Source organism: Onychostruthus taczanowskii, unplaced genomic scaffold, assembly GCF_017590055.1.
Source record: "Onychostruthus taczanowskii isolate IOZ18803 unplaced genomic scaffold, ASM1759005v1 scaffold32, whole genome shotgun sequence".
Lineage (NCBI taxonomy): Eukaryota > Metazoa > Chordata > Aves > Passeriformes > Passeridae > Onychostruthus > Onychostruthus taczanowskii.
Genome location: NW_024500572.1, coordinates 5423651 through 5436541, shown reverse-complemented (window position 1 = coordinate 5436541; position 12891 = coordinate 5423651). Strand labels below are relative to the sequence as shown.

At 43.7% G+C, this 12891-nt stretch overlaps 1 protein-coding gene across 2 annotated transcripts in view; it reads right to left on the bottom strand.

The window, feature by feature from the left end:
* Nucleotides 1–4: 4 nt before the first annotated feature.
* The window catches only part of ZNRF3 (zinc and ring finger 3), a 70781-nt gene continuing 57894 nt past the window's right edge, over nt 5–12891 (bottom strand). For both annotated transcript variants that reach the window (XM_041410052.1, XM_041410053.1), the window contains 3 exons: nt 11493–11595; nt 9023–10768; nt 5–7993 (listed from right to left, as the gene is read on the bottom strand). In XM_041410052.1, the coding sequence (XP_041265986.1) occupies nt 7950–7993; nt 9023–10768; nt 11493–11595 (1893 nt within the window). In that variant the 3' untranslated portion in view covers nt 5–7949. The remainder of the gene's footprint in view (nt 7994–9022; nt 10769–11492; nt 11596–12891) is intronic.

Genomic DNA, 12891 nt, shown 5'->3' with positions numbered 1-12891 from the left:
TCAGATTGGCTGATTCCAGATCCTGCTAGTGCTAGCAAACAGAGCAATGGATGGAAATTCATGGACAGGGTCCCTTAAATAGCACTTATTACTTTCCAGGGCTGACACCATGAAGAGAGGTAGATCTGCAGTGTGGATTTTTTTCAGAATGTGGTAGGGTCACTCACACTGCTGGTGCAGACACTTCAGGCTGTGGTGATTTATGGCCAAGAGATGTGGTACCCACGAGCACAGCATGTTTTGATCTTTGCTGTAAGGGTTTGGGGGAGAAAGAAGCAAAAACTGTGACCATGCACAAGTGCTGTAATCCCACAAAAGAAATGGCCCTGCTGCACAGGCAGCCGAGAGCTGGCAGCTGGAGAGCAGGGACACCTCAGGATGGTGGTGTCTACACCATTTTCTCCAACAAATTGAAAATAATTGCAGAAGAGGAATTTGTTTGGAATTGTATCTGAACAGCCTTCTGAGCTCCTGCCTGGCAGCCCCCTCAAGAGGCTGGACAGGCTGCAATGGCTACAATGCCAAAAGCAACTCTTTTGGCAACCAAATCCTGATGAGGAGCTGCCTCCTCCTTCACATGCATTTCAGCTCCTGCTCTGGCCCACTGCTCACTCTTGTCTTGGTGTGACCAGCTGTGCAGTGGTGCAATAAACTGATCAGGTCAAAAACTGCCATGGCTTTTTCTTCCCTGAGTTATTCTTTACAGAGCTGAGCTCTCTGACCTTGCTCACTGGGTGGCTGCACGGGGAGCTGAGAGCTCCCTGAGAGCACACTAAGCAGGCAATAAGCCAGGGACGAGGCCAGATGTCTGCCCCAGGAGCTGAGCACTGCTGCTGGAGCTGCCACAGCCCTGTGTGAGCCTGCTGCCTTCGCTCTGCCCCCAGCTCCAGCAGCCTGCACTGTGCGTGCACCTCAGGTGGAAAGGGGCCAGCTGCACAAGTGCCTTCCCTCATTCAGAATCTACATTTAAAACTAGTTTAGTTTGTTGACTATGTGATTTTATATGTATTTTTATCTTAATATTGTTATGTTGTGGGAAAATAGAGACTTTGTTATGTAAAAATGTGTGATGTGTTATCATAGTAATATATATATTTGTATATGTATAGGAAATGCATTATTTAATACAGCATATTATGCTTCTATCTTGCTAACATTTTATAGGAAGAAAAGATGTTAGTTTACACTCTGGGAAAAATAAATTTTCTATACACTGTAACCATAGGGAAAAAAATCAAAGATACTTCTTTGGTATATACAATAGAAAGACATTGAGAATAGGGGAACGCAGCCTCAGTTTTGTGACAGAATAGATGCTGATAAAACAATTGCTGTAAGAAACACTTTCCTCCTTTGAATCTCATTTCTGGCCTGTAAATGTATGAGGCTTTTCATAAGATGCTGCAAATTCATGTGCATATACTCTCTGGATGATTTTTACCATCAAACATGTAATCTGCTTTTTCAATCAAGCATTAACATAATCTTCTTTAGGACTTGTTTCTGCCAGATTTTCTACAGCCAGGACAATGCTGAGGAAGTTTATCACATTGCTCATACAGACAATCCAGTGGGATTGCAGAATTCAAGTCTGTGTATTCCAACCCCCCCAGCAATAATATAAATAGGAGATTTGTATGGATAGTCCTGGAAACTGCACTGGATCTGCAGCCTGGATGGCTACAGGTCAAACACATCAGCAGACACATGGCTGCCACTGAATGAGCATAAGCAGCTATTCCACTTTCATCTTCTGCTTAATAAGCCTTCTCAGGCAGTGGGAAGGAACAGAGTTTTCTAGTGCAGCACTTTGCCTAAAGGAAGGGTGAACTACAAAAACAACTCCTGACAAAAACTTGTCCGACTGGTTCTTACTGCCTTGCAGCAGTATTTCACAATCTTCCAATGAAATACAGTTCACTGATAGTTTCACCTGAATATTGGACATTTATGAACAGTTCTGCTACCTTGAGAGTGAAACATACAATTGCCTTCAGACCATATCAATTTTTTTTAACAACACATCCCCACCAGACACATTTCACGCCACTCAGACTTTCCCAGATTTACTGAGCACCTGTGCTTTGGGATGAGATTTGGCATTGTGAACTTCAGGAAAGCTATCACAGGAACCACATAAGGCTGTCAAGAAAGCAGAATAAATCAAACTTGAGATGACTCGCTGCTGAAGTATGCACTGTGTTTATAACTGTTCACCCTGCATTCAGCAAATGGTTGTAAATAATAATTATGAAAAAATAAATACAGTGTATTTGTGCAGCAGGAGTTCAGTTAGGATGACTAAAGTGTATACAAGCATGAAATAAAGGAGGCAGAAGTTGCTGCAGCTCACCAGCAGATTACAAGAGCACTGCCTGCTGTAAATGTTAGAAGAGAGTAATTAGAGCTGAGAATGATTACTTTACATATAAAGTATGATACTGCTCTGAGACAATTTCTGAGGTACCAGCAAATTGAAAGTTTTCAGTTTATGTGTTTTCAAACTTTTAAAAACTGTATAAATTTGTTCAGGGTTTGCTTTGTAATTGCAGCACTGTAATGCTGTTTCCACTTTGTTGCAAAATTCATCTTTTTGCTAATTAATTCCTCCTGGCCAAAATAATGCTACATTTTAAGAAACCTTCAGCAACCTTTTATGTAAACACCACAAAACCAATGACAAATACCAAAACTGTCTCCAGCTTTTCATGAAGACTCATTTTTCTTTTAGAAACAGTTGTCATAGGGGAGGTTGCTCTCCTTTCCTGCCATTCTGGTTATGGGACTCTGGCACTTTGGTTCTTTCTGGGAATTGTTCCCTTCTTTTTTCTTGCTTCTTTCCTAAGCAGCAGTTTCATTCCCCACGAGGGAAATGTGTTCTTTATTCTGAAAGAGACACTTTTCTATGCAGCATTTAAGTCACAGGAGCACAGTGCTTTCACTGCAAGATAAAATATCTGGTTTCAGGTATGCCATTGTCTCCCTGGCCAGAGAATTAGGCCAGGCTGGCTCCACAGGGTATGAACATGGCCATCCTTTTAAGGGCATTTTTCTCTTCACACTACCCAAGTAACAACAAACGTCACCCAACAGCTGTCACAGGATTTGACAGATGCACACGATATTGCAGATAGTGTTACAGACACACCAAGTGTTACAATAATGTACAATCCACTATGAATAATCTGCTCCTGCTTGTCTTTTTCTACTGTATCAAGGTTTTGTGAGGGTTTGTGGTGCCCCACAGGACTTTGATTTTGTCACAAATTTGTTCCTTAAGCATCAAATCTGGAAAGTAAAAAGAACCTCCCTGCCTTGACAAGTATCCAAATGTAAATTATTTTCTGTGCAAAATGAACATTTAGTCATTTTTTAAAAGCCACAACAAAGACTAGACAGAGTGTCACACAGAGCCAAGCACCACACACAAGCTCAGCCAGCAGCCCACTGCTGTGTTTCATGCAGACAGAACACAGGCTCCCTGATTGTTCAGTGGGACACTGTCACAGCACATGTCACAGCTGGGACAGCCACAAGACAGTGTCACCACGCAATTTCAGAAGGCTTTAAGCATTTGCCCACACAGAGTAACACCATACCTGATCAGAAGGCTTCACGCATCTGCCCATACACAGTAAGTAACACCAGCTCACTTCAGAAGGCTGCAAATTTCTGTCCTTCTTGTTCTTTAGCCCAACCTTTTATCCCCCTCACGTTCATGCACTGCACCTGTGTGCCCTCTGCTCCCTTTGGTGGTTGCTCAGTGCCCCTGGGCACTCCATGGCTCATTGCTGTCACTGCTGCTCACAGCTGTGCCACTGGGGATGGGGCTCAGCCACAGCCCCACTCCCAATCACCACAAACTGTGTGCTACAGGACACTGAGGGTGCTGGCATGTCCTGTTCTTAAAAGCACAATCACCTGGCAGCTTTCTTCAGAACAGGGAACAAGAAAACAGAACACCAGCAGCAACAGCAATCGGGGGTGGAGGGAGGGAAGAGAAGGGAGATTCAGATGTGATCTGTCAACATTTGAGTTACCAGCCACCCACACACAGGGGCTTTATGCTATTTGTAAAGAAAAGTGTTTTGTGAACTAATTTGCATATAAAAGGCATATCTGTAATCACTGGCAATTGCCAAGACTCTGCTCACTGAGCAAAAAAAGGGGCACATACTTTAATTGGGAAGCACCTGCTCCTCTTCCATGGTTGTGCCTGTCCCCACACAGACCAGGCTTTTCCATCCTACCTGTCAGGATGGGAACTGTCCTCATGCCCTACAAAATAATCCCAAATGGAGTTATCACACACGAAACAAGGAGGGTTGGAGAGAAGTAAGGCTCATTTCTTGCTGAATCCTGAGGTGATTGAATTACAGTGCACTTGAACATGGATGAGAAATGGGGAAAGTCCAGGGGATTACCGGATGAAAATCTGTGTGAGCAGGAAGAAGCTGGAGAATCCTGGAAAAGGCTCTGTGAGTGTATCACTGGATGGGAAATGAATACCACATGAGGGTGAACTGTTTACACAGTAACACACATAAATACACAGGTACATACACACACAGAGCCACACAGCCCCAGGCTCCCCTCTTCTGGAGTCTGCATAAACATCTCTGATGAAATTGTGCTCTCTGCTGACAAAAGGAGCAACAAAATACTGATTTTTCACTAAAGCAGGACCAGTGATTCCATGATCCAGGGCAAGGACCTGCATCTAGACCATTCAAGCTATGATTCACCCAGCTGTGTCCACCTGTATCATGCTCTCTCAAAACAATTTTCTTTCAGGGCAATAAATTACTTTTACCTGAAATTACAACCAAGTTCAGCTCCCCTGCCATGAGGAACAGGCAGGTTCCAAACATAAATGAGGATTTCTTTTAGCAGATGTGGTACTTCCATGTGTCTGGGGGGCTCAGGGGCTTGTGTGACACCTACCCCCCACTGCCCCCCAGTAACTGGAGTGCTGTGTAAAGGCGTTTCCATATCCACCTATCTGTTGTTTCAAAAAAAAAAAAAAAGGAAAAAATGTTGTTTATTAGAGTTCATCTCAGTATATCGAGGACTATACTTTGAGGAGAACAGTTATCTATGTCCTTTCCCCCAAAACAAGAAGGACAACTCCCACATGTATATGCAATAAAACTGTATTTTTTGTGTGGTTTTGCCTTTTTTTTTTTCTTTTAATACAGACATTTGTACACTTTCTTACAAAACTGCAAGTAACTACACTTCTCTTAAATCATTTTTGGTCGGCAAGTACTGTAAAATCTTTGTGTGCAATTATCATGTATTTACAGGGCCTCGTGTTAGTGATTTTCAGTGATTATTACAATAATGTCACACACTCTCAACATAAGACATGGCTTAAGATAAATATATTAGTAAATAAATATTCTGAGAACATATTTCCATACATGAAATGTGCTGCTATACATATACAGAATATATACAAGATGCTTTCTAGCTTTTAAAACATTTTTAAAAATGGTAATGAAGGAGAAAGAGCCCTTTGACCATATTACAAATCTTTACAGCAAATTTTATACAAAACAATTTTAAGTGCTATAAGACAATTTTAATTAAAAACATTTTAAATAGTGCCTCATGAGCCAAACACAACGACAACTGTTCATGTAAGTAGTAGAAAGGCATTTTGTTATAAAAACCATCTATCATGGCCAGCTAGCCTGTAAGTCTGCACTGGACATAGAGTTTTATGTTAAATGTCAGACCCAGCACAGAAGGCAGGTGTAGGGTGTCTGTGCTATGGCCTGCAGAGACTTGCACCAGCAGAGATTTCCACAATGTGTGGGACCAGTACATCTGGGATCACCAGGAGCCAGAATATTCAAACCTTTTTAAGAACCACTTTTACCAGAATATGCTGTTTTAGTTACAGAGTACAATGTATCTTAGGTGGCCTTTACAGTGCCTCACAAAACACCAAGCAGAATAACCAAGCTAGTATGCCATAGCTTCTACAATGCATTTCTTTTCTAGTGGAGGAAGGAGAGGGTAAGACTTTAAAATTTCAAAAAAAATCCAAAAATCACAAACCTTTAGAGTTTGTTCTCCCAATACATACCACTTACTTCAGTCATTCAGAGAATGAATAAGTTTTTAATAAGCTTTATACACAGAAAATGTGTTTATTGACATTTTTCTTTTAATCTTATACCCAGATATTACCTTGTATTAATTCTCTGAACAGCTGAATTTGGGTGCTTGTTGACTGAAAAGATGTAATGTGAATTCCTTTAGGTGGAACTTTTTTCCTAACTTACTGGGTATGAAAGCAAAAGAAAATAGACAAATGTATTTGTTATTTCTTAGATATCTGTTTCCTTCTTTTAAAATAGTTCATTTGGGACTACAGAGAATACAAGTTAGCTTTGCTGGGTCTCACAACCAGCCCAGTGCTGTCAAGGACATTGCTTTGGCAGAATATGAAGTGTACATCTCTATTTCATGTCTTTGAAGTATCTCCAAAGTGTACTGAACTTAGGACAAATCTTTTCAGAAGACTGGCACTGTGGGCATTAAATACTTAGTTTCCCTTTAGAAGAATTCCTGCTGTGAATACACCACAGGATGACACTGTGTCCTCAGGCACATGCAGCATGACAGGCAATTTAACCCATGCTATGGTAGCCTCTTACTCAGAAGCTGCTGTTTCCACAGGAAACAATTGCTATCAGAAGTGACGACATAAATTATCTCATGATAACAAACATCCCCACTAGGACAAGAACAAGAACAAAAGTATGTGCCCAGGCTAATGGGGTACAGAGAGCACTCTGTACACAAGACAAAAATGAAGCACAACCGGCTGGGCCCAAGAAACCTTTAAAACAGATCAATCTATGGAAGCTACATCAACCACAGCAAAGAAGAAAACAATGATCAAACCAAGTCCCTCACTTTCCCACACACACAAAAGGTGACAAGCACTGCTTCCCTTAGGCATGCTTGCAGCCTGTAAGGAAACAAGAAACCCTGTTTCCAAAATGAGCCAGCAAAGCTGCGAGCACACTGCAAGCTCTGCTTTCCTGCACATGCCAGCATTCCTCACAGCCGTAGCAGGGGCTACAGGTGCCTGAAAAACTTCCTATGGAAGAAAAAGTTCATTACCTACAAAGGTAATACCCTTTCTAAGCACTTTGTTCGAGCATCTGCTTGAGGGAGAGGTCCCCAGCATTCTTCACTGGTCAGAAGATACAATGAGGTCCACGGTTTAAATACAGGAAGTGAGGATGAGAACATTCTGAGCTATCAGTTTCCTTACCCCCACTCTGTTGAAACTAATCCTAATGGCAGGACACCTTCCTAGCCAAACCATCAGAGCAGCATGAAAGGGGGGAGAAGGGAAGAGGAGAAAGGAGACAGTCCAATGCTTCACCTCCCTCAAAATCACTCAAATAACTTGCTGGCTGCTAGGATTTGCTACTGGGATTAGTCAGTATCTGAGCATCCATTCAGCAGCTGTATCCCTCTGGATTACTATATTTCAAGGTGCTATCTGGTTTCTAAGGCAGGTGTAGCCCTGAGCTTATCAAAGGCTGGACTCCTTCAAGTAGGAGATAACAGCATCTACACATAGCCTGGCTTATTTAACACACTGTGTTACCTCTCAGCAAGAGGTCACTTCTAAAAAGAAAATATAAATAACACTTTGTCATTAATATAGAAATGGCACTAGAGCTCAGAAATGCTCCACACCATGTCCCACATGGGCTTTGCACACAAATCAAGGCCTGAAGGCTTCAGGCAGGAGGGACAAAGGAGACAATCAAACTGATGTGAACACAGAGGAAGTAGGGGAGGGACTTCTCCACATTACCACTTTTGTGTGTTTGTCAAAGCTTAAAAAAAATTAAGTCCATGAGAATTTGGAGTCTCTGATAAGCTCCGCTTCTCCATCTGGGATCATCTGGACAGGTCTAGTCACTGATTTGGCTTCTCTCCAAGGGATGAGATCCAGCACCTGAAGGATAAAGAAAACTAAGGAACATTGCATCTAGAATATTGCATACAGTTTTGGGCCCCCTGAACAAGACACTCACTGACTGGAGTTTCACAGAGAGCCAAGATGCTCAGAGGGCTGGAGCACTTGGTGTGGAGAGGCTGAGGGATCTGGGCTGTTCAGCCTGCAGCAAAGGCATCCCCAGCAGCTCTGCAGTACCTACATGGAGGCTGCCCCAGTGATGAAACCACAATCTTCACAGACCTGCATTCTGAACAATTCTGACGTGAGGAAGTTAAGCTGAAGTGTGAGATGTTCAGACTGGATATAAGGAAAATCTTTTGGCCATCATGGCAGTCAAGCACAGCCACAGCAGTCCAGAAAGGGACTGCACTCTGTGTCCCTGAAGGTTTATCCAGCCTGACTGGATACATTTGGTTTGACAAACTTGGTCTGGACTCAGAGCAGACTCTGCTTTGAGCAGGGGGTTGGACTAGATTATGGCCTGAGGTCCCTTCCAAACAAGGGTACCTTGTGATACTATGAACATCCTTTAAAATAACTCTGGCAAGGCAGGTAAGAAATATCCCCCCTCTTTCTGTGAGTGGCTATTTTTTCCCCTTGTCTATGTCCACAGCAGAGACTTTCCCACATATTCTTCTACAGCAATTCCAAGATTTTCACCTTTTTAAAAAAAAACCTTCAGCTTGTCTGTCATCTCTCACAGTGGCACTGCCTGCTTAGGCAACTCACCACAGCTGCCATGACTAGCACAGTGTCCCTTGCTGTGGGAACTCTAATGGGGGCCCCTCCCCAAAAAGGATGAGCATGAAAGCTTTTATAGGGTTAATTAGTAAGTTATCTTCTCCTCCTCTGGCTATGATGAAATGAGCACAGGTAACCAGGGAATAATACTTTGGGGCAAATGGTTAGTCAATAACCTGCTCTTATTTGAAGGATGGAGTGACCTTTATGGCTGCAGGTAGCTGGCAGCATTTCATACACTAACACAGAAACATAGCAAGTAATCAAAAAAAGCACGTATGTTACCTGTGGCCTTTGTGGTCATCATAAGCTTCTGGGAGTTCAGAGTGGGACTGGGAAAGGGCATTCCAGTTTCCTCCTCCTGAGAGTAGTTCTGCCGCAGGAATGATGTTGCCTCATAGCACACCTCCCTCTCGACCTGTACCTCTCCAATACCTTGACAGTGCAGGTAAGTGTCTAGCTCAGGTGTTCCATCCCAGGAGCTACAGCCTCCTATGTGGGTCCCTTGGTGCTCTGGTGGTAGTATCAGCTCACAGTCTCTGTCCTCAGGAATGATGGGAATGCGTTGACCCAGATCACATACACCCTTACAGCAGTTTGGCAAGGTGTCATCAGGAAGTGTGTACTGCACATTCACTGCATAGTCTTCTGTATAGCAGCCACCACCTCCACTGCCACTGTTGCTACTACAGGCTACCTGCTTCTCTTCATAGAAGCAGCAGGGCAACCCCTCATATTTTACCCCATCTGTCCTATGTAAGTGGTCTGAGTTAATACTGTACAAGCCTGGGGTGTTCCCTGACTGTGGTTCAATTCCTTGGCCACATGTCCCCCACAGTGGAGAGCTAAGGAAGAGTGCACTACAGTCAGCTGTCCCACTGCTAGGCTCCAGGGCAGAGTGCTGGAATTCAAAGCAGCACGCGCATGCCTGCTCCGAAATCGACCCTGCTATCTCTGGATTCTTCCAGTTCCTTTTAACATCCAAGGCAGCACCAGGAGTGGCCTCAGGTCCTCCCTCTGAGGTAGTGCCATTTGGATCCCTGTGCTCTAGTGAGGAATTACTGCTATAGTTCATATCCATGCTGCAATTAGACAGTTGGTCCCCTGAGGAAGAAGCTGGCACAGGCCGGCAGTCAGCACCCACCACAGCATGACTGTGAGCCGGAAGCTCGTCCTGGTGGGGGCTCTCCAAGAGCACAATCGCACCCCTGTTTGCACCACCGACCTCACCCACGCGGCAAGGGCTCCTGCTGCGGTAAACGTAGGGGTCATAGTCACTGCTCAGAGAGCTGCGGAAGGTGGAGCAGCTCCCGTAAACCCCCTGGTTACTGACCTCAGTGCAGTCAACCATGGAATCGCTGGAGGAGCAGTGGCACTGACCAGAACTGCTACTGCTGCTGTCACTCCCAGGGCAGTCAGCCAAATACCCACTGCACACTGAGCGATGACCGTGGTAGCAGCTAAAGCTGGAGGTACTGCCACTCTCCAAGCGGGACGAGGGCATTACATGTACCACAGGAGGGAAAAGCATGCTGCTACCAGGCTGAAAGGCACGGGAAGGACCCTTTGAGGAAATGCCAGCTGGAAGCTGTCCATCTTGCTCAGGGTAACTAAGGCCTTGGAAGTAGTAGTGCTGATACATGGTCTCGTATCGGGAGAAGCACGCTGCTTTGGAAAAGTTGCGTCCACCAAACTTGGGTCTTCGGAAGTTGTGAGCTGGAGAGTAAGCCCTGTGCTCCAGGCTGCAGTGATGTGTGTTTAAAGCATGGTCCAAATGAATAGGCTGGTAACTGCGAATATAGGCAGGGGAAGGGGCTGGGTAGAGGCTCTGTTCACCGTGTCGCTCCACTGTCAGTAAGGTGATGGGGTTTCCGTGGGGGTCCATGCTGGTCCGGGTGGGATACGCTGTGATCTGGCTTGCTCTGTGCACCCGGCCCGGGTAATGGACAGGCAGAATCACCCTCTGCTGCCGGCTGCGTGCTGGGTTGATGGATTCCAGACAGATTGGAGCTGCATTCCCCTTCTTCTGTTCTGAAGGAGAGAAATAAGAATGGAGAAGTAGAACTAGCAGGGAATAAAAGGGAATGTACTTTATACGGGAAAGGATCTTTTGTTTTCCATGTCATTACATTATGCACCAATTTTTTACACGGAAGGAAATAAAAGAAAAAAAAAAGTCAAAAGCATATCTGGAAAACTTTGAAACACCCAAATGTATTTGCTTAAAAAGCAAAAGAAGTGAATTTATTTCACATACTGTTCCCATATACACAAAATATTTTGCTTACATCTTGCAGAGGCTGAGAGAGGCTGGAAGTCATTGCTCAAATTTTCACTTTACGCATTTTTACATAAATGTGCAACGCCAGAAAACTTTCTTAAGACACAGGAAATGAAAGCAGGAAGAGGGCAAGTAAGGGAAACCACGTTCCAAGTTACAACACCATGGAAAAATAAAAGAACATACATTGTTTTCTTTGTAATTCCCAAGGGAAAACATATCCCTTTTCTCCATGTGTCCTTGCACTCAGGGCTGCACAACACTGCCCTCAGCTGGGCATCATCCCCACCCCAAGGCTGTGCCAGGGGCACTCAGCTGTTCTCTGAGAGTTTGGGGATAACTCTATTTCCAGGGCTATGCTACAATAAGGACTGAGAGCTCCACAGGGACTCACAAACAGCCACACTTTTTATTTCATCTTTTAAGCTGTCTGAAATAAACAAGACACCAGAGCACCCACACTGCAGCACTTACCTATGATGTTATGGCGGCAGTGAGGGCAGGTGTGATGCTGCAGCAGCCAAGGATCCACACATTTCTTGTGGAATCGGTGAGTGCAAGGAATGACACGCAGTTCCTACAGGAGCAGATGAAGCACCATGAAAATGTACTTCTTCCTAACAAGTGAATTTTTCACAGCTTGCTCATAGTTTTTTCAACCTGGCTATTATAAATGGAGCAATTCCTAGTCTGGAAGTGCTAAGAGGGAAAAAAATGGCATCAGGACAGCCAGGAGCACAACAGGCAGTGCTCAGCTGTCTCTAAAAGAACAGTCTGCAGGTGCCTTAGAACTCCATGCAGATATAGGACATTTCTTTAGGACACTTTTTGTATGACCCAACACCTTTAAAAAGGCCATCATAAAAGTCTTCCTTAATATATTCAATGAACTTAAAAAACAGAAATCAAGAGTAATGATGTACCCTTCCTACAATTATTTGCAATGGAAAACACTCAGGTAAAGCAAAACCAACACAGTGTATATGATACTTTTTCCCTTGCCCAGGACTCTTATCCTTCAGCTACGATGTGTTTACAGGATTTCCTGAGCCTGATGGATATCTCTTTCAACAAATCTTTCCTCTAAGTGCTCACGTCTCCCCATGAGCTTAGATTTTCAATTTCTAACGTGCTTTGGCAAGGAGTTCCATAGGGCTGCTACCTCCTGGTAGAGAAACACCACACAACTTTGTATTCCCCTGTCCCCAAGTAACCCAGGGTCTAAAGAGTCCTTGTCCACTCAATAATTCAAGGTTTTTTACAGAAACCATTCAAACTATTTGATCATTTTGTGACTACCCTTTCCTGAAGCACCTTCCTTTCCATTCCATATCTTTTGTGAGGTGAGGTCAGAAGTACACAGTACTCAAAGTGAGAACACAACTAAACTTACACTGTGGTATAATGTTTTCTGTTCAGTTCTCTAGACTTTCCCATCTCATTTCTAGAATCTGATTTGCCTTTCTAACTGCCACAAAGCAGTTAAATTGACACCAATTTTCTTTCACAAAGCTATCTAAAGCATCAAGATCTTGTTCCTGAATAGCAATGCTCAGCTCCCAACCCTTCCCTGATGCATGTGAAGTTCTTCCCTATGTCTATCACTTCAAGCTGAAGTTCATGCCTGAATTTCCTCTGCACTAAGTTTGTACAGCCCTTTTGAAGTCCTTGTCTACCTACATCCTTGCTACTCTGAATAATTTCCCATCAACTAATTTCATTAAACTTTCTATTTGCACCTTGCAGCACTCAAATATGCAGCTGGTATTTTCTATTGCCTTAAAAATTAGGACTCTTTTATGAAACATTTCAAAATAAAATGTCCTCACATAATCTTTCTAGTGGAAGTTGACAGCTGTGAATATTGACTGCC